At 31.8% G+C, this 22,228-nt stretch overlaps 2 protein-coding genes across 5 annotated transcripts in view; one reads left to right on the top strand and one right to left on the bottom strand.

Moving 5' to 3' along the window:
- LOC128989108 (protein Skeletor, isoforms B/C) overlaps positions 1-10,176 on the top strand; it is a 94,115-nt gene extending 83,939 nt beyond the window's left edge. For both annotated transcript variants that reach the window (XM_054410982.1, XM_054410975.1), the window contains 3 exons: positions 1,980-2,135; positions 2,735-2,898; positions 3,769-10,176. In XM_054410982.1, coding sequence (XP_054266957.1) covers positions 1,980-2,135; positions 2,735-2,898; positions 3,769-3,933 — 485 coding nt within the window. In that variant the 3' untranslated portion in view covers positions 3,934-10,176. The remainder of the gene's footprint in view (positions 1-1,979; positions 2,136-2,734; positions 2,899-3,768) is intronic.
- Positions 10,177-11,311: 1,135 nt separating this feature from the next.
- Positions 11,312-21,762, bottom strand: LOC128989120 (uncharacterized). Of its 3 annotated transcripts, none has more exons than XM_054410989.1 (7): positions 21,626-21,762; positions 17,548-17,776; positions 16,243-16,422; positions 15,498-15,619; positions 14,803-14,958; positions 12,927-13,037; positions 11,312-11,879 (listed from the first exon to the last, which is right to left on the bottom strand). In XM_054410989.1, the coding sequence occupies exons 1-7, from the start codon at positions 21,626-21,628 to the stop codon at positions 11,448-11,450; spliced, it is 1,233 nt and encodes a 410-aa protein (XP_054266964.1). In that variant the 5' UTR covers positions 21,629-21,762; the 3' UTR covers positions 11,312-11,447. The 3 variants fall into 3 exon arrangements, with proteins under 3 accessions (XP_054266964.1, XP_054266971.1, XP_054266978.1); XM_054410996.1 differs by lacking the exon at positions 21,626-21,762 and adding an exon at positions 18,951-19,033; XM_054411003.1 differs by lacking the exon at positions 21,626-21,762 and adding an exon at positions 18,834-18,934.
- Positions 21,763-22,228: the final 466 nt, after the last annotated feature.

The raw sequence follows: 22,228 nt of genomic DNA, 5'->3' as shown, positions 1-22,228 counted from the left end.
AATTGAAAAAGTTTCACATAACAGCATTGTTTACCTTCATAACAGCATAGTTTTACTCATAACAACACGGGTAACGGACCAATTAGGTTCAAGGATTGAGGGAGAAGAAGTAAAATTGTAATGATTCAAACTTCAACTAATCAGCTGTTCAGGGTAATTTAATTGTTGAGTTGTGCAATTAATGTTCGGTACAATGTTTCATTGCATCTCTGTCAGTGGCATTTAGAGGTTAAAAGAAAAAATATAACTCTCATTAGAAGTTATAGTAGTAATTTTTAGTAATTAAAACACTGTCGTAAGTAAAGTAGTGTACGCAACTCAAACTCACGTAAAAATTGTTAACGACACTATAGAAGTTTTTAAGACACTCGGCAGGACTCGTACCATAAATTTTCTACTCGTGTCGTTAACACTATCTTTACGCAATCGCTTCGTAAACTATTATAAGCACAAGTTTTAATTCAAGTTCGTTAAGAATGTGATCAGCTGTTGTTTACTTCTGAGTATTCAAGAGAAAAAAGTACAGTTGTCTAAAGCCAAGAGCCTTGGTGTTGCCATGATGATTATGTTGACAGCTACTTTCCTTAGATTTTTAAATAGTACCCAACATTAAAAAAAATAAATGTTAAGAATTTTTTTCAAGAAAATCTAAAATTACTATTAAGAATTACTACCTTTCAGAATTTTTACGTCCCAAGCAGCTTAATATGAAAATTTGAAACAAATTAAACTCTAAGTAATTATGAATATTATAAACCCATGTACTGTATACAAAAGGCTGATCCATGATTATTAATGTATTCCAACTGTTAACACAGCCATAAATGCTATGCAAATCTAAAGTTTTGCAATGTATGCATGGCCATTCACCGACATGAACCCATCAGTTTGTTAGTTGGAGACAAGAGTTTTTCTATCTTTTGATTTTTGGTCATGAGTAAAGATAGGTACTTTTTACTATAGTACAAAAATTCCTCCTTTCCCCTTGTGATAGTGAATAAAACTCTTTTTATTAATATGAAAACATATTAAAAATTGATAGTATTAAATATTGGTGATGTTTTTATTTTAAATTGTATTATTAATAGTTTACTAGTGGTTGCCTCGTGGACGAAAATTTTACCAACAATATGGATTGTGCAAACTTATCTATTTTCACCCCGCATGCTGTAAATAAAACATGTGATTGGAGTTTCTTACATTTGTTTTGATTTTCTGTTTATATTTCGTTGTTATTTTGTCACCAGCATGGCAACCCATAAGGCCCATGTTATTTAATTTTTATTTTAAATTAATTTTTTGTGCTTATTTTTGAGCATATTTTAATTTATAAAGGGATTCTGCACATCTACATGCAAATATAAATGTCTTTCTAACATTATGTGTAGATTTTCCCCGCGATGCACAAGATCTGAGAATAAAGGGTTTTAAAGAAACATATGCTTTTCTATTAATATATAGATGACTTTTTTTGATTATTTTCTTTTTTTGCCCTTTTAACTTAAAGGTTTATTCAGTGATTTAATTATTGTATTCCTACTTGTAAAATCCCCCATAGGTTGTATCTTGACTCTCAGGTGCAGCTCATGCCAAGTGTATAATTCAACATTTGTTGTAAAGAAAACTGGTAATAGATAGTTGTAAGTGGATTTTTGGTTATGGTATGTTAAACCTTGCACTCAATATCAGCCCAATAGAGCTGAAATTGTTTAAATCATGTCTTTCTTTTGAACCTTTGTAGGCTGTTGACAAACAACGTGATGGATCCTGTAACACCCAACAGGAAAGAAGGAGAGTATATTCTGCTTGTTATTTTGGTTCTAGAAGAAGTATTTTGTCTAGGCTATTTTGTATAATTACTTTACTCGCATTAAAATAACACTCTGGTACTTCTGCAACTTAAAAAAAATATGTTTAACCTTAAGTGAATCTTGATCATAAATCTAGCAGCTTTGAGTAAACGTATTGTTTGAATGCAGGCAATGATGCCACAAATCCTGCTCGCTATCACCCGTTCTACATCACCGACAGCAGTGAAGGAGGCTTTGGACAGAAAACTGAAGAGGAGCAGCGGCGTCAAAGGATATTTGCCGGAGTCAGATATGATTCTGAGGGTTATCCTTACCCTACAGCTGGTAAATAAAAAAAAATATATATAAAAAAACTAGTCAAAAAATAAGGATTTCCAGTTTAAACAGTTGGAGTAGAATGAGTAGTTAACAAGAAGGTAAAAACATTGACTGTCAATATATCTAGACATTGCATCCCCATGTTAAAGCTGTCAGCTGCGTTTAAATCAAAATGAATGTAGCTGAAGTGAGCCACCGACAGATTGCGCTTATGTAATTCACTGTGTTCTGATGATTATGTAGGTTTTTAAACCAAGTCAAGCTAATAGGAGCTGTGGCACCTGTTATGTCCCATCAACAATCTCGGTAACAAATGGTAAGGAAGAAAATTGAATTTTAGACACTAAGCACAATCTATGACTTGGCTCAATAAATACATACTTTTTTAATTACAAAATATTGGTGACAGCTGGTTCATAGATGGGATGCCTACTTAAGTATAAAAAAGTCAATGGTAATAGATTGTATGATTGCTGTTCATTTAACTAAGCTTTTTTCATTCATTTCAATCCTGCATATGTTACTAAATACTAGCTCTAGGTAAAAACTGTTTTTGATTTTGATTACTCCTTTTCATTGGGTTCATCCTCTCCCATTCGTTTCAGCTGGCCGTTACTGTGAATGGGCACACAAGACTGTTGACAAGTCATTGGAAACTCCAACATTTGCAGAGTTTTTCCAAACCCTGCGACTGATGTGTGATGATGGAGACCCTGCCTACCTCAACTGGACAGTGGCTGAGGAGACTCCAAACTTGCTATACTATCAGGTACAGTCAGACAATATGTGTTTCTAAGGAAGATTCGATAGCAAAGTAGTCATGTGGCAGACTAGATTATACAAGCATAATGTCTCCAGGGCAAATTCCACAAGAGATTTATTTAAATGTATATTGACCTACCTTTATATAATCATAAATTAAATGGGAAAATTTCAAAAAAAAAAACTACTTATTACTCGGGTATCCTAAATCTTAAAAAAAGATTAAACTCTGTAGGTGTAAGGATTTCAGAATCACATTTTACAACAAAATTATGATTTTTATGGCTATTGTTTTTCTCTCTTTGGCTATCTGCAGAGCAGTAACTACTACAATTATACTCCAGTTTACAATGGTAGTGTCTTTACTTCTCCAAAAACGGCTGACGAGGTCAAATTGTCAACACAAAGCACTAACATGATCTTGAGGGTCAAAACATGACAATAATGTATTATTAAGAGTTTTATACAGGGCTACTTTTAGTAAATAGGCCCATGGGCATAAGAGGTTTTAGGTTTGTTACGTGTCGCAAGAAAGAGAAAAATTCCCCCACAAGGAATGGGGTAGGGGGACGCAAATGTCTCTTGGGCCCATAGCACATCAAATGCAAACCGGGTCTCGGTAGTGTAGTCTTAGCATATTAATTAAAGAAGTGGCATCGTACTATTTATCATATTAACAGATATTTTATCTATTATGTATATATCATGAGTGTGTCTTTTGAAACAGTACCACTCTTGCATTTGGATCATAAATTTCATTTCTCAAATTGTTGTTGCTTTTGATATACGAAATAATTGAAGAAGTGTACATACTTTTCTGACAGTTACTACAAGCTGTTTGTTTTCAAAATATGATATGTTTTTATTGTTGCCGCAGTGTTACACTCATCAGAACCTTGGCTGGAAGATCCATGTTGTAGACGCAGGCTACATTGCCTCTCGTAATGGCACAGCCGTCGCTACCTCCCCCCTCTCTCCCCTCACCGTGCTCCTGCCCTCTCTCGCCCTGTTCTCTACCTCCAGGACATTGTTCTACAGATGAATCTCAAATATCATTATACTGCCCGTAATCCATCAACAACAGTATTAATACTTGAATTTATTCCAAATCCAAGTATACCACACAATGGCCTTCCCCAGTTTACAAAAGTTGTTGGGTTGGTCCAATAATTGACATTATTGAGAGAAAAAATTGCAATATAAAATTGGTTTGGTTTTTATAAGAATTTAGTGGTCTTACGGTTTGTAAAATTATTGTAATGTGGCATTCCATCTGTTTCTACCAGTTGTAGCCAGTTTTCTTACTCAAAGAGAAAAAAGCTTAATAGACAGAGAGTGTAAAGCCATAACACTTATATTTCCTCTTTCAGTTTTCTACCTATAATTATTAATTATTGTTGATAAAGAAATAAAAGATACTTTAATTTACAATAAGGTGACTTTTCAGTTAGGTATGACTAATAATCTGGTTTGTAAAAAAAACCCTAAAACAATTTTTTACAATAACTTCTTGGTGGCTCAGTTACAGTTCTTTTTTATTCTAGAACTGGCTACGACTTGCTTATCTTTGGGACAAAATGCCAAAGTCATTGTAGTGTATCTTACCCAACATTTGTTGTGGATTTAGTAAAATTCAGATACATTCAAGCATGTATGAAATTCTGATTTGAGTAGATGGGGTTTAATAAACCACAGTTCAAAACAATAATTTACTTATTTTCGATGGTTCAACGCAAGTGCAAAACAAACTAAATTCAACAATAGTTTCAATTTCTAATAACCTTTTTTATGAGGTTGTTTCTTGACAATTTTCAAATACGATTCAGGCATTGTAAGCACATAAAAAAAAACTTGTTTTGATGGATAACGGAGCAGTTAGGAGACCTAAATGAGGTGAGCAACAATGAGAGAATATCGGTGCAAAACATATCAGAGTGAAACTTAGTGTAAAGGAAGTGGCGTTGTTGGTGTTTGTATTTAATGAATATTTGTAAATATTTCTCTTCACCAGTTGTCATGTCATTCTCAAACTTGATATGATCATTTTAAGGCAGAGTGTTTATAGTTATATAGGTTTTAACGATGCACAAGTCAATTTATTGAAATAACAGAGGTGATTACGATAAGTACGCAGGAGTCTATCATAATAACTTAAATGTTTAGATATCATCAGTAGGTTTATCCTATTATATAAAGCAGGAGAAGGGATTTGAATTGAACAGAATTAAGTTACTACTAATTCTAATTATTTTTTATGATGTGAAAATATATTGACACTTTGAAATATCATTACGATACAACTGATTATTGTGATAATTTTCCACAGAAAACTTAAAAATACTATTTCGAATGCAGAGTTGAATACGTTGAGATGGTATTTATTAATTTTTACGAACATTAAGATGACTTTATCAAACATTAAGCTGGATGTTGATCCAGTTTCAAAAGTCAAGAAGGACACAACAGCATAATATAATTGCTGAGGATTAATATAGATTACATGGTCCCAAAGATGTACTGATTTGACTATTACTTTAAGTAAATTCTGTTAAAAGTTAAAATATACTTATACGTCGACCTACCATTACACCTTGCAATTACTCATGTTTATGAAACTAATAACTGTCTATCCAATTAATTCAGTGATTCTGTAATTCATAGGAAACACTTTCTTGAAATATTCAATACGACTATGTTAGGTACATATTTTATGTTTGATTTGATTATTTTAAACCAATGTTGTGTTAGAATCAAGACGTATGACATTGGTGAAGTACAGTTAGGTTCTTAGATTTATTGCAATGTGTATTGTTGTTGTGAATTTTTAAGGACAACACATGAGTATGTGAGTAAAGTATCTTACATGCAAAACATTAAAACTTTTGGGTTTGGTATGAACTCTTGTTCCATATTACTATAGTTTATTTTTTTACAAAATTATTTACATTCATCTACTCTATGCTCTTTGTGTTTAAGCTAACTACAGCGTACATAAATAAATAATTCTATCTATTAAAGTATCTTCACGTTGATAATAATTTGAAATTGAACAGCCTTGACACCTTTAATCAATTATATGTGAACATCTACTTACCTAGGTATGCCAGAACGTATCAAAAGTAGCCATTTTCAATAGTCATAGTCATTGGAAAATGACTACGTTTGACACCTTCTGGAATACCTAGGTAAGTAGATTTTTACATATAATTTGACAATAAATGAAGAATTATAGAAACACACCAATAATATTAAAATTTGACGCAAGACATTATTTTTACTGTGGTTGATTATTTAAAAGACTCTTGTTCAACAAGTTTACATAAGTTCGATATTAATTTGTACACATTTTTTCAATGTTCCTGTGGTTATTATAGTTTTAATTTTTTAAATATCAAATGAATCCTACAAAAACATCTCTGCAGAAGAACTAATTGTTAGAATTTCATGCTAATCACATTTCCAAAATACAATTAAAACTGTATGTCAATTTTACACTCTGCCTTAAAATCTTCTAATAGATTTATATGAGTCTGTTGTACATAGTGTAATGTTGGAGTAAAACATTTGCAAACATTTTTATTCCAACCGAGAAGTTAAGCACAACTTTAGGTCCTAAATTAATTAAGTATAAGGTAAGATAACAAATGACAATAACTTTGTGATAAGCTCACAAAACCACACAACTCTGACAATAACGTATGACTGTTTGTTGATATATTATATTTTTAATAGATACAACTGTTGATCATTGTTAGAGATTTAAATTGTTTTATTTGAATAATAAATCATAGTACCGTATTCTTTTTTTACTTGTGCTGTTAAACGACATCTTCTCAGAATAACATTCATCTAGTAAATTTCTTCAGATTTCTTTGTCAAATCTGGTGCTTATTGAATGTAATGTTAATCTATTAAAAATTAGAACTACATATTGACTCAGTTGTATGCATTTGGATTGAGTGCAAAAATTGCGTCAGTATTTGAATCCTATCAATCATTTTATATAGGTAATTGGTCTAAAAACTCATAAATGTCTACAAATAGGATCTTGCTCAAACTATAAACAAACCATCCCAGTAGAATAGAATTGTGAGACGAGGTAATTTAACAAGCAAGCAAGCAAACAAACAACTTTAAAAAAAGCTCAAGTTTCAAATCCCTCTGATTTAGGTTTTTATTGGCAGTTCCATGAATATTCAATTTTAAAAACGACAACCATTTAATAAGTTTTTGAGTTAGTCAAAAACATTAAATGTTGACTATTTCAAGTCACATACTTAGCTTTTCTTAGGTTTAAATGTCAAACTGTTTTCGTATCCATAAAAAGTATAACAAATTTGGAATAATTTCATTTTGTGTGTTTTATTGACATTGGCTCTCTTAGTCGAAACCTAGCAGAAAAATGTTTGTTAACTCCCATTTGATTACTAATAATGCAACATTTTAGTAAATCATTCATCCTGGAATTACAAAATGTAACAATAAATAATGATAAAAGTTAGTTTACCAATGAAGAACAAGCGAGTCAATGTAATTTATAACACAATATGTGCTCTCCCTTACCATATTTTATAAAATTATATATGTAACGTTTTTGTCTTAGGTTTTGCCAGTAGTATAAAATCAGCTAGTACATGTAAATAATTCATTACAATATTGAATAATAATGCATATCTCCTATTATCAAATACGCCATCATGGAATCTTATCAAAATGTTTACAAAATATTCAATTTTATTAATTTTTACTAATGACCCGTGTGACAGTGTAAACAACTATTTGACAACAAATTCAAACAAAGAAATAAATTAATTATATTGGGACTTTACGGTTTTCTAGAAAACTAATAAAAAAAATAACTATTCTCATAATGTAACAGGAGAGTTTTGCAGAGTCGTAAAGAGATTTTAGGTGTGGAAATAAAACAGAAACCTTCCCTGATGGTATAGGTTATATAGACAAATTTATCAAAGTATCATCAGACCAGTGGAACAGTTTGCTAAAGCATGAACCAGCCTATACAGGGTGTCCAGTAAGTAAAGTGCAAAATTTTAGGACGGATCTATACAACTGCAATACCATGAATGATATTTACTCAGCATGTACAGTATTTTAAAGTTCAAGAGACCGGTCTCAGGAAAAAATGTAGCGAGTCTCCAACTAAACATTTTAAACCGTGGCCTTTAAGCTTTTAAAATCAAATCCTATGAAAAGATATAGTTCAATGGAAACTTTTTTTGCAATGTGTCAAATTTAAAGCACTTTAAAATCCAAATGTCTTATAAAATAACTTTTAATAGATTCACTTTAATTGAAAAATAAGTTGATAAATAAACTAGTTACAATATAGTCTACAATATTAATATCAAATTTTAAATGGAGGCAATTTTCTATGTTTACAGCATTTGAAATCTTAAAGGCACTTAAATGAGAAAATAGGATGATGAAAGGAGCTATTTCCACTGAACATAGCATGGCAATTTTAAAGTATGAACTTCAAGTATTCCTTATGTAACCAGGAGCTGTTGCAATTAAAGTACATAAAATATCTGCTCAATTAAATTTAACAAAACTATTTATAGATCCCAAGATTTTTAAATTTTGTAAGATCATATTTTTCAAGCAAAAAATAAAGACAGTGTGTGCTAAGAATATTTTTTACCTGGAATGATGTTTGGATATAAGTGTATTTTTCAGTTAAGGATTTGTAGAAGAGTACTCAATTCAATTTTTGCGCTGAATCCAAAATTATTTTAACTTGTGTAGATTGTAGTTGTACATGAACATTTATTTAGTGTAAGGTAATAGGTAAGGTACAAAGTAGTTAAAATGAGATTTCATGATGTTGGGACAGTAAAGCTTCTTAAATTCTATATATGAAGCATATCTTGGTATACATTGAGTTTAAATTATGTACTGTAATATCTACGCCCAACTTAAATATAAGTAAGAGAGGTGTCAGTAATTGTTATTATCTAAAAACTTGTACATGTACGAGACGAATAGTGAGAAATTGTGATTGTAATAATATATATTTAGTAGTAAAAGACAAACCAATACCTATTTACAAATCAATTTCATATCTTACACAACTTAGATTTATTATGACAATAATACTTTGTAAGTTAAATATTAAATTTGAATAACAATGTGAGGCCTAAAATGTATGACCTTGACAAATTAGTGAGAATTTTTTACAATATAAGAATATATTTATAGACTAAGATCATATTATACATACACGATTCATTTCAAATAAGTTGTATATCGTTTTATAAAACTTTATCAAATCAGTATAGTTTGGACAGTAAATGGATTAACTTTACATTGTAAATTTGTAAGTATGTTTATCTATCTATTCAAAGTCTGTCTTTATCAACCTCATAGCACATAATCATACATTTAGGATATGTTTCACATTGAGACGTGAAACTTTCATAGGTAATATCAACAAAGGTTATGTGCAGTCATACAGTTTTCTTTGAACTTATGATTGCGGGGACGAGCTCCAAGTAACATGAGTTGAGTGCCTTCTGAGATGTTTTCAGTTGCTCCAAGATCAGATCGCTTGTTTAGGTGTATCTGTCAGTATATAAGATAATAATGTGTCATGACTCAAGAGCCTGACTTCATTTGGTCCGAAAAACTGTTATGCTTGTTAACCCTGTGAATAATTGTTACTGGGAGTAAAAATCCTCCATTTTCTTAACATGGTCTAACGTCTTTGACCAATCTACTGATTAGGTTGATATTTGCTGGTTTTTTGGTCGATTCCAACAATTGTGTTTGGTTTTTTAAAAGGAATAAGAATCAGACACACGTTAGACGGATGTAGGTAAGGGTTTGCGATTCGGATGTTTTCAGCTCACTGGACCAAATGAAGATCAAATTCTATCTTTGGCTTTTATGTCATTGATGTAACGATTGGTGAGATTAAATGACAATAATTTTAAAGTAGGACTAGTTTTAAGGTACGCACTTATATTTTTAGGTGTGATTTAGTATGAATTTTGAAGCATATTAATCACATAATGCTACTTTATATTTTTAATATTGCAAACTGTTTTAAGTCAAAATGAAAATTGTATTAGAAAACTGCTTATGTGTGTCAAATTTATCGGTAGTTTACCAGTCTGACCTCATATCGTTGTAAGCTCTATCTTTGATAGAGGTGCTATTATCAGCTTTCATGTATACTGTAGAATCAGCACTTGTTTCTATTCTTTGTTCAGATATTTTATTTTGATTGGGGAACAGACACAAGAATAAATTTTATTTTTTACGATGATTTATATCAAAACTGATAAAAAAATATTAATGCCTTTAAGCATATCCATTGAAAGGCATGATTTAACATGATTGTGGGATATGATTAGTGCTTTGCTTGGAGGACATTTTTGTAATGAAGTAAAGTCAAACGTTTTTAAGGGAAGGCGATCCAAACCCAATAAATAGTTTGTGGATGTGTCGGGAATTGATGGAACCTGTCCCTCCCGCACCGAAGTACGAACTCTAACTAGGCAACACATGTCAACTGCTTCCCTCGATATAATTTAACATTCTTTTCAAAATGGCGCTGGCATGGACACAGCCAGATAAATTTATGTTTTACTATAAATAGATTTACCAAGCCAAGAAAAAAATATATCTTCTTGGTAATGAATGGATATTAAATTAAAGGGTTCCACCAATACTTTTTAACATGTTTTTTCAACCGAAGCTAAAAACTGTTTAACAAACTTTTAAAAATATATGTATTTTTCATTCCAAGAGAATACAAATTGATCATAAATTGATAAATTTATGAAAAAAAATGTTAGGTTGAGTATATTTTATGAATAGAATTCAAGTTTAAGCTAGATTTAAGATTTTTGAAATAAAAAAAATAAATTTTCAATTCTCAAATGTTTACCAATGTGCAAAGTAGTTTGAATTTTCTGACACTGTTGATTTTTTATTTTAATCATTAGAAGTGCTTTTGTTTGTATGTATATAAAGTCAGAGAGTTAGCAGAGTTTTCTATTGTATAAAAATCAAAATATTTACTTTTTCAATTACTGTTCCTACAATGTATTCAACTCACAAATCCATCATATTGTGTAACTATGTAAATAATGTTAGTGTAGCTTATAATAATTTACCACCTTTATTATCATTTAAACCTTTATTTACAATTTTTGCACTGAATTTTATACTTTTTGCACACACTAAAATGTATCGATGTCGACACACACCTCTCCTTCAGAAACTTTTCATTACATTTTTACTATTATAGCCTCGTAATATTTTGATGTCTACAAATATATACTAGTTCAAAACACGTTTTTAGAATTTAATTTAGCCCCAACTTAGCACAGTTGTAATACGCTCATTTTCAGTCAAAATTTCTTTTGAAATTTATCAATCAATAGGAAGCTTCATTCAATGTAATTGTATATTTTGTAAACTCTAAACATATGAATGTTACTATCCATCCATGTAATTTCATTATCTATGTGAGAAGACAATAAATCTGATTTACTATTGTTCTTTGTTTTCATCTCATTCCATAGCTCATCACATATCTTTGTAGCTAGTCCTCAATAGTGGAGCGGATTCTGTTCTCATTACTTCAAAACTCTCCGAGCTTCTGTCTAAGTTGTTCGAGACCTGTTGACATTTTGGAATATTCCCAGAGTTCCTTTCAATGAGACTTGTAACAGATGTTTTTACTGCACATTTTAAGTTCAATTTGATATTGTTTGTTAAGCCACTCAGTTCACTTCTGGATGATTTTAATTGATTAGCATAGTTTAAATCACTTTCTTGATAATTTTCTAACTTGCCCTTTTCTTTTTCTTGTTTATAATGGCAAAAATCAGACCTTGTGGCTAAACACTTTAGTTTGTTTTTATCGGCTTTCTGATGAAAATATTTTTCTTTAAGGCCATTTAATTCCAGTTTTAGCATACAGTTGTCGTAAGCTAAGCGGGCATTACGGTCAGCTATCTGAAAGTTAATACTCCATGAAGCCTATATAACGTTAAGTTTTAGTAAAACGCTAGCCCCCTTGCTTAGCAGCCCTTGTGAATTTTCTACATACAAAATTGTATTGGTCCTTACACACAAATAATTTTTGATATACTTAAGTTTTACAACAACAATCTGGTCTAAACAAGTTATGAAAAAATATCCATTATTATTTGATATTCCAAAGATCTTGCGTTTTATGAATATAATTTTTTCATTTGGGCTATATTTATACGGCACCAGGGTGAACATAATAGAACTACAGAATAGCTTTGTCACTAAGATCAGCTGGTTCTTTGTCCATAGGCACTTACGAGTATAAGCCCGATGATAAAGGACACTGGGCCCAACGGCCAGCTAGAGGGTGGGGCAGGGGGGGCCAAAGCCGCGGTCAAGTGTAAAATATTTTCTGTACATGTAATCTGCTATAGTCAAAAATTTTAGTATGGTTTTCAAGTTCATCAAGTAATTTTTTACTTTAATTCAATTCTTGACTAAGTTGCAACTGTGAGCACGAGAATTAGTCAAACTATCAAGGATTGTTATGTTGTGTTGCTCTTAAGATCAATTAGATATGGATTGTTATTTGTATAAAAATGGCACGGAGGCGGCTGGATACTAAATCAGGAAAATAGGGGGCCCGGGAACAGGGGCTCAGCCCAGGGGCCCGAGATGGCTTTTGCCGGTAGGGCCCAGATTTGAACCGTCAAAAAGGTGCTCACTTTAGTCAAAAGATAAAATTCACAACCTCTTCTTTGCTGGATAAGATATATCCACACAGCTATGTCATAAAACCATCTTTGTGTACCAATGAAACTACGCTAAGACATATATTGTACTATATTGTTATATTGTGCAACTAACGTTAGTAACATGTAACAATAACTAACTACAGCTGCAGCAGTAATAGTTTGGATCTTAGTCAAAGACAAAAAAATACTCAAAAAATATTTAAGTTTTAAAACGTTGAATTGTAAGGTTTTAGAAATATGATTTGATTTGAAAACTTTGTATTGCAAGACTTACCTTACAAACAGCAAGATTTGTCGGTGGAATTGGCGAAGTTTGAAGCTTTGAAACGACTACCTGGAATTCTGTCCTACTGACTTTAAACCGCTGAGCCATTTCTAAAATGAACTGAAAGAAGACAATAAAAACAATAAATACAACTTGGATTTAATTTCCTTGACATCGAAACTTTTTTTGAAGTGTTTAAGAGTGTTAAGTATTGTTATAGGAATATCAAGGGAAGATGAGATTCTGAGAATATTAGCTAATATTCCAAACAAAGGGGCTGGCTTCCTATATTACTATTTGTTTCTTTTTCTTAAAATGATTTATTGTTAAATTAAATGATTTCTTTACAAGATTAGGAATAGTGATTTTGTAAGTAATAACATAAAGTTCAATCAGGTCACCATTAAATGCCCACTAAAATCAAAATTATGATATTATTTTTTACAAATTCTCTATTATAAAACCGTAAATTTTTGTGCTTAATCATGTCTTTAAAATGATTCAGTCCCTAAGAAACTGTCTCCAAATTTATGTAATTGCTGGCACGACAAAGGTAAATAAAAATGTGTTCTGGCAAATAATGAGTTCTAAGCTCAGTTGTTTCAAAAAGTGTATTGGCTTTCACTTATAGAAATTTTAGCTTTGACTAAAGCTACACCTTATGAAGTAGACAATCTGTTCTCTCTTTATAGTTGTCCCCAGTACAAAAATAAAACTAAAACTTAATTGGTTCAGCTAGAGCCTCCTACATAATATGCGGCTGTAAAAACCAGTTACTGTATATGTTATAATGACTCACTTTATACTCTTGTTATGACATTTTATTGCTTCAATATGAGAGGCTCAAGTCGTTTCAAATTAATTTTACCTAGAAATAAAAGATAAACTAGTTCCAGTTATTCCATTTACTGCAGATTCATATCTACTTCATTGCCCTAAGTCAACAATTTTTTCACCTGCTTTTTTTTTGTCAAAAATAGATAAAAACTTCATAGTTTTAAAGCTGCTATCACGCTTTGTTTCTAATTCTTTTATGCTTATTCAATATTATTCAAAATATTGAATGGCTATTATAAGAAGTACAGGGTGGGGAAAACGGATTAAGCAGTTTCCCTCCCATAGGACTCCCACTGTTTACGCTGTGGTATTAGGACACTTTTGATCTTTTTGTCATCATTCACGCATACCATTTCAGTGGCCATCATGGTTTAGAGCGGACAACATTAAGGTTATGCAGTGAACGCGTATTTTCAAAACGTCAGTCATTACGACGCAAGGAAATTTTTGACTGACAGCTTTTATTCCACACAACAATTCTCTTCTTAGTGGAAACACACAATTGACTTGTGGGTCAAAAATGTTAAAGAAAAGCTGCAGCACTCTTACAACTAAGAAACACAAACCACGATGATCAGTGAGAATAACAGGAATATAGAGTTTGTATGAGCAGCAGACTTGGTTGAGCAATAAGACATGCTTGAGCCAGTTGCTCCCGAAGCATTTGGCGACACAAAGTTTCTGTGTTTTTGCTATCTGATTATTTTGATTCCCAAGCCAACATTATGTATGAAAACGCAATACTATTTATAGAATTCATCTCAAACTACAATCTGACATAACTAATGTAGCATGCTCCTAGAAAAGGCAAAGGCAAAAAGCTCTTTAATTAATTGTGTCATATTCCCTGGCTTGTTATTGTATCGGAAAAACGTATACACTACATAGCATAGATCTTGTAGGTTCAAACCACAATAGCTACTGAAATAGTGTGCATGACAGATGACAACAAGAACAAAAGTGTCCGCCAACTAATACCTATACAGAGTCGGAGTACTACACATGTGAAACTACATAATCCGTTTTACTCCAAACTGTATCGGTTTACCTTATTGTACTGTTTTTCTTGTTGGACCAGTTTATCTTTCAGCCTTGAACTGTCATCTCTTAAAGTGGTTATAATTTTGGACAATCGGCTCATGGTGTGTCGTTGCTCAATATACATTTGGCTGTAGTGTGCCAATTCGGATTTCAATTTCATAAGCTGTAAAAATTGATAGAATTCATGGATTTAAAGTAAATTAGGCTAAACCAACAATATTGAAACATATATTTACATTTTATGTTGACCCAGTAGCTGTATTGGGGAGCGAGCTGGTCTAGAGGTAGAGCGTGGGAAGTCCCTGAGGTCCCGAGTTTTACTCCCGCCAAATCACCAATGGATTTCATCTAAGTGATAATGCTGCAGTATAAACTGAAGTAATGGGAAAAACAATCCCGGGCTCATGCCTAAAGCGTCCTTGGAAAAAAGTGGCTGTGCGGTAACAGCTTACAACTAGTATATTCATGCAATTCTCAGATACTTATCCTTTTAGTTGCTTGTTAAATAACAAATATAACCTACTTTAAAATGTTGAACTCAATTATTAGAAGCGTTGATCCTGGCCTATGCTACTATATGTTGAGCTGTCTGTACAAGCCTAAGCAATGCAGCACTTATAGGACAATCTATCCTTCCTAGCAAAGAAAAAATACAGGTCTGAGTACGTAGTCCTTTCTTAATTGCATTGCTAGCCATTTTACCTCTTTAGAAGATTTTTCTGGTTGAATATCTTCTTCTTCATTCAAGTTATCTTGTTTTTTTATTACATTTAATGTGTCCTTCTTATATTGCTCGAACGCTTCTCTCTCCGCTCTCAGCAAAACTGCAGCATAAGGGGTTTAAAAAAAGCAGTAATTCCGCATAATTATAACATAGTACACTACGTTGGTACTGTAGTAGTCTTTTAATAGTGGACCATTCATAAGCTCATTGTACATTAAAAAATAAATCAATAGTGCTGGTTGATTTTTTAGATTCTCAGTGGCGTAGCCAAGTTGCTCCAAGGCGGCAGTTCTGGAAAGGCACAACTTCTGAGGAAAAATATTGGCTTGTGACAAATGTACTTAAAATTAGTGAGACTTTAAATATCATACTAAAGCTGGCTTTTCTTCAATCAGGTTCCTATATTTTATTAAGTAAATATTTGGTTACAAGTTACCAAAACTCTAAAACAAAGTATACCAGTGGGGGCTGATTCCCCACCCATAGTTGGGTGCACACAGAGGCACGATGCCACAACTAGCATATCTGCGCTTGCACTCTCTTTAGGCTTTTGCTAAACTGCACATCAAGTTTTTTGGGGATTTCACTTTGTCCAAAGAAATACACATAATTTTTTAGCTATCAATTCAAATTTAAAAATGGATTCCAACTGCTAAAATAATTCAACATGTTTTTTAAAACACACGAAAGCTAAAGGAAGGTGTCGTAAATCTAAATACTTACATTTTTGTTTCTTAATTTCCTTATTTTTATTTTTCAGTTCATTTCTAAGATCTTCATTTTCTCTTATCAGTGTTATGACTTGTTGATCTTGATTCTTCAACACAAATTTCAAATCATCAACGCTCGAGTTGATTGACCCAATGCTCCAACTCCAGTGAGATAATTGAGAAGTATCACTCTCTATATGAACCACAATATACAAATTTTAAATGTTATATATTTGAAAGTCCTCCTATTGAATAATTTTGCAAAATATTGTTGATATGCTTTTATTTGCCAGCAAATTTGTTTGGCATTAAAAAACAATACTATTTACACTTGTGTTTGTTTGGTGTTGAATCATAGACAAAAAGAACTAAATATAGACCCTCAGCTGTGCTGCGGTTACCATAGGTTCTGGCGCACCCTAGCTCTTTTTTCCTTGCCATCTTTTGTGGAGATACATTGACTAAAACCACCCAATGTGATTTCCATTTCAACAATCTTGTGTTCAAATTAGTCTTTAAAACAGTTTGAATAAAGAAAGAGGCTTATAATTTTTTTTTGTATTTTTAAACCCCTTTTGCTCTATGTAGCTCTTGTAAAGAGTTCGTTGAACCTCCTAAGAGCTGATATTACATCCTTTATGGACCCTCAGGCCTCAAGTTTGATAGCTAAATGCTGTGCAAGTAAATAATTAGCTCAAATAAAACTGCAGCACTTGGAGGTAAAATTAACGTCCCAAATATCCAGGAGTGCCTGGAGGAAATTCTTTCAAGGAAGCTAACTATACCCGGTACTGTCAGAGAAAATGCTCCCCTCCCTCACAGACAATTTTACTGTAAAATGCTTCAAACATATTTATGGGCTGTCCAAAGCTGGTATTTACAATAATATAGCATAAACCTATTTGTTTAGTATATTTGGAGAAACATTTTACATGAATACAACTACTTACAAAATTGATAATAAAGAAGGTGAAAAGTAACATATTTGAATAGTGACAAAATATATGTTCTTTGTAAAGAAGATTATTATCCAAAAGAAAACTGAACATTTGTCATCAATTGAGAATAATGCAATCATGTTTTAAGTTTTCCCTACCTAATGACAAGTGGCAATAGGCACAGGCTGCTTATGGCGATTGATCAAAACCTTTCTATAACACAATCTTTACAACAGAACTTATTATTTGTTGAGGTTACTTTGAATTATACAGTATTTACCTCCTCTTTATTTTGTGTATTGCTTATGTATTACTATTTTTTGCTATGACTATAGAATATAACAACAATTATTGAAATTAACATTAAAATACATACTAACCAACTTTGTGCAAAAGATGTTCCAGATTCGAAGGAAAGCGTTCAGTCAAATTATTATCAAGTTCTTTGCCAATCGTGTGAGGTATTGACTTTATGTGTCCATCACCTTCATTTGCATTGATTGCAATATTTTTTGAAAGCTGAATTTCCTGCTGCTTCACTGCTTCTTTTAAACCTTTCATTGATTCAGCAAGTTTTCCCACCTTTTCTGATACTTTGTCACTTGATTCCTGTTTCGGTAAAAGAGTGTTGTTCCAAAAAATATATTTATATTTATTTTTAGAATAAACAGTTTATGAAAATTGTTTCTGGACAAACCTGGGTAGCTTACAATATTGAGTTGACACAAATAACAAACTTGAACATACATTAACTTTAACACTTGTACTTCAACACGTCAACAATTGTTAAATCCTTTGATCTTGTTAACTAATTTAATCTATTTAAATATCATCTTCTCTGAGATGATTTCACCAATAAACTTCTTATTCTGATCAAACCTTGGTTATTGTGGATAAAAGATAGAAAAACAACTCTGCTGTTTTTGATTTAAGAACTAAAAAAAATAACTTGGTAGAAATGAAGAATATGGATGGTAAAATATCCTTTATATCTAAATAAAAAATACACCCTTGCAGCAAAACTGCAGACTAAGCAAATTTCAATTTGTCTGACCCCTTCGAAATAACATTAGATCTAACGAGGTTTGCTGCCACGGAGAAAAAAATTGTCTTTTGATCAAACGTTAATACAATATGAGAGTTACATGTAGTATGGGAAAATAAATAAATTTGCCAAAATTTGATCAGCATATTATACCTATCTATAAACAAGTAAACTACAACAGTTTTCCCCCACAAGAATAATATGGGAATTTTTAAAATTTACAGTTTTTTTTTAATTTTCCCTGTTACCTTTAATAGCCCAACGATACTTCAAAACAATTTTTTTTTCAAAGATTTACAAGATGGCTATAATAAAAATTGGACATTCCCATGTTATATGCAAAATACACGATTAACGGAGGGTAATAAGTGGTTAGAACCTCATAAATCAACTACAGTTTGTTCAAAATTAAGCTTATTGCTTGGACAAACATGTTTTAATAAGCACCAAGGAATTTGTATCAGTGATTGCTAACATGAAAAATACTGCAATTTTTAAAAATTAAGATATAATATTAACTTTTTACTGGTTTTTCAGGCAATAGGCTGAATTGCTTACTAGCACCTCTAATATAATTTATAGAATTCAAATTGCATCATTAGTACCTATTGTAAATATTACCTTCCTAAATATTGTTGTGTTAAAGAAACTTGTTTAGTATTTACCATAGATGCCAAAGAATTAAAATGATTTAGTCTACACAAAGCATGTTTAAAATTCTTAAAATGTTTCACATACCATAATCCAGCAGATAATGTTTGTAAAAAACAAATCATAATTAAAAAACCATTTTAAATCATAAATAAATCCTAATAAGAGAAAACAACCCTAAAGCTGAATCAGCTGAATTTTCATCACATAACATAATATCTTACATAGGTACTATACATATTGTGTACTTTAAAAAAAGGAGAAAAGAAAGAAGAAATACTTCTTTATATAACTTAAATATACTTCTTAAAAATATATACTTCTTTAAATATTATAATCATATTCATTAAAACAAGACACGGTTTTTTTATTTCAAGATTCTGAATAAACAATTAATTTGACAGATTTTTATGATTTTTGTGTTGAAAGAAAGATAGTTTTGAGAACTAGGGAATGGCAAAGCCATAATTTTAGTTTAGGGTTTTAGTTTTTTAGAAATTAAGTTTGAATTTTTCTTTAATCTAGCAGCCGACGCTAACATACAGTAGCTTTAGGTATAATACAATTTCAATTTAATTGCTTAACGCATCAGCTGTAAACATTCAGTGTGTGTTTCACAAATTCAGCATCCATCCATATATAAATCCCAAACTAAGTACTCATTAACTTTTGAGAAAACTACAAGTCACACCCCCACAAACCGTATACTTAAAATGTTCGTCATATCGAGAAACCTTCATCCAACAAAATGGTTTGGTTACATTTTTTTTAAAAGCATTGTAATCTAACTGTCACAAAGGGTTCCCACACTCCGGACTGCTCGCCTTGACTACTTCCTTCACCACTTCCTATGGACCTGTTTCCCTCCCTTCGCATAGCATTTTAGCTTTGACTATCTCTATACAACAGTAATAGATTAACATCTTTGACTATATAATAGTCAATGCCAACATTAAATTGAATTAAGTAAAAAGCTGCTTAGTACTAAAATATACTGTACATAAACAAATATTTGTAATATTTGTAATGTAAAGGTGAATTTTTATACTGAACATAAACTGTAACTGCTGACTAATTTTGTAAAGTTCAATTTACTATTCTGAAAGTTGTGAAATTATAATGTTATAAATTCATAGACGTCAAACCCTTTACTCAATGAATGAAAGAGCTTAGAGGAAAAGTCGTTCTCTCTGTCTTAAGTAGACGACAAAATTGTTGGTCGCAAAACGTAAACAAATAAAAATAATAAGAAGGTATCCTCTAATTTTTCTCTTATGGGACAAATTTAAAAATGTATTTTTAGGGTTTTATAATTACTACTGAGCAGAATCGTCTAGAATTTTAATGGTGCCTTTCCACTGGTGTCATAACTAATTGTGTAAAATTTGAACACTATAAGTGCAACGGTTCTTGAGTTTTTGATGCGAACGCACAGACAAGCAGACAACTTTTCTCCGACTCCGCTATACACCATACATAGATTCGTTCACTCATCTATTAACCCTTAAACACGTGTGCGGGGGTGACATACCCCCATGTATGGTATGTCATAATTTTACAAGTAGGCCTATGGTGATAACCCTGGTGAGCATAGTAGCTGCCTAAAATAGCATATGATATATCATCTGGCCGCAAAGTTGTTATTCTTGACCAAGTCATTGACCTGTTATCATCACCCTGGGTCTGGCATACCCCTACCTTGTGCTTGTGTTACAGTACTGAGTTCATTGGGGGGTCGGGTCTAGTGTACCCCCATACGCGTAGTAGTGTCTCAGTTTTACTATCATAATATTATTAATAACTTTATAACTTTATAATTTATAATTTATAATTTTGATATTGAAAGTTTGAAAAAAAAAATCTTAGTATCTGTAAACCAATTGGATGGAAATGTCCAACCATAGAATCTACTGATCTAGCCACCCAGTAAAAAGGCCCGGTGCATCGTCTGCCTTGGTAAAAAGACGCCAAGACCAAATTTAAGAGTAAAACCTTAAAAAAACCAATGTGCCAGGGACAAATGTAAAATATTTGTGAAGTGTGTTTAAAAGGACTGCTAAACCAACCTCTGGACGAGGATGTTTAAAGAGAAAACGCATATTAGCAAAGAAAGTTGATTTATTTTCCTAATTTTTGTTCACATATATTTTCTACACACTGGGAAATGTATTATTTCATGAAATCTTTACTGCTTCCATGGTTTTTTTACAAGTGCCTATATTATGCATTTGTAAAATTAAAAAATAATATCTGTTTGCAGTAAAAACTTTTTTAGCTACGACTTTCCCCTCTTCAACACCATTATTACATTTCATCATGAAATAATTAAGGGTTCAAACTACTATTATTTTCAAAATAGGTTATGGTAAGATCATAAAATAAAACAATATCTGATCCTTAATTAATAGTAGTTTACGCAACGATTGCGTTAAGTGAGTCTTTACGACACGAGTAGAAAATTTAAGGCACGAGCCTTGGCGAGTGCCTTAAAAACTTCTACGAGTGTCGTAAAGACTATTAACGGAGTTGCGTACACTACTTTACCTACGACCGTTTTTTAATTACTATCAATCTGGATTTAATTACTAACAATCACTAATGATAACTTTTTAGAGAGGTTATGTTTTCGTGTATTGTCATTGCCACTGAAAGTGATGCAACGACTTGTTGTATAATCAGCTGATTTCCTGTAATTACGTGTTTGTTAAACTTCGTTAAATATTACCATAGATAAAACATAACATTGCTAGCAGCATTCTTACCATAAATAATATTGTATCAGGTACAATTCGGCAAATATTTCATTTATTTTTGGACTTCCACCAACTTAATTAAGAATACGCGAGTATCAACATGAACAAGTCGGATCAACAATTAAATTGGTCAACTGATCAGCTGATTAGTTGACGTTCGAAGCATTACAATTTTAATTCTTTTCTCTCAATACTTGAACCTCATTGGTCCGTTACCTGTGTGGATATGAGAAAACTATGCGGATATGAAATGAAACTATGCGGATATGAAAGTAAACAGCTGTAAAGTGAAACTTTTCAATTCTAAGAACTGGACTGAAATGGCTACTTTAAAAAACGGTCGTAGGTAAAATAATATTCCAAATACATCTTATGGTAATTATAGCCATAGAATATTTTTAAACATTATAACAGTCAAATAAATCATTGCAGACATGAAACTATAGGCTATACGTAAATTTAACATGTATCAGTTAGGTACAGTCATAGATAAAACATACTCCCTTAGTAGATTTCTCATCCTAATGGAACAGCTGAAGACAATTTTATTGTTAGTTCTGTACGGTTTATGTAGAGGTCGTGTTTTGTTTACAATTTGTTTCCCGTTAATAC

The sequence above is a fragment of the Macrosteles quadrilineatus genome, unplaced genomic scaffold (assembly GCF_028750875.1).
Source record: "Macrosteles quadrilineatus isolate MER2022 unplaced genomic scaffold, UCM_ALF_1.0 Scaffold_1__1_contigs__length_201487025, whole genome shotgun sequence".
NCBI classification, from domain to species: domain Eukaryota; kingdom Metazoa; phylum Arthropoda; class Insecta; order Hemiptera; family Cicadellidae; genus Macrosteles; species Macrosteles quadrilineatus.
This window is presented reverse-complemented; position numbering and strand designations above follow the sequence as displayed.

Coding starts and splice junctions, on each gene's coding strand:
- LOC128989120 (XM_054410989.1), bottom strand. Junction 16,423..17,547: donor ACATCTTTTGCACAAAGTTG/GTTAGTATGTAT, acceptor TGGTTCATATAG/AGAGTGATACTTCTCAATTA. Junction 11,880..12,926: donor CAAATCTTGCTGTTTGTAAG/GTAAGTCTTGCA, acceptor ATTAACTTTCAG/ATAGCTGACCGTAATGCCCG.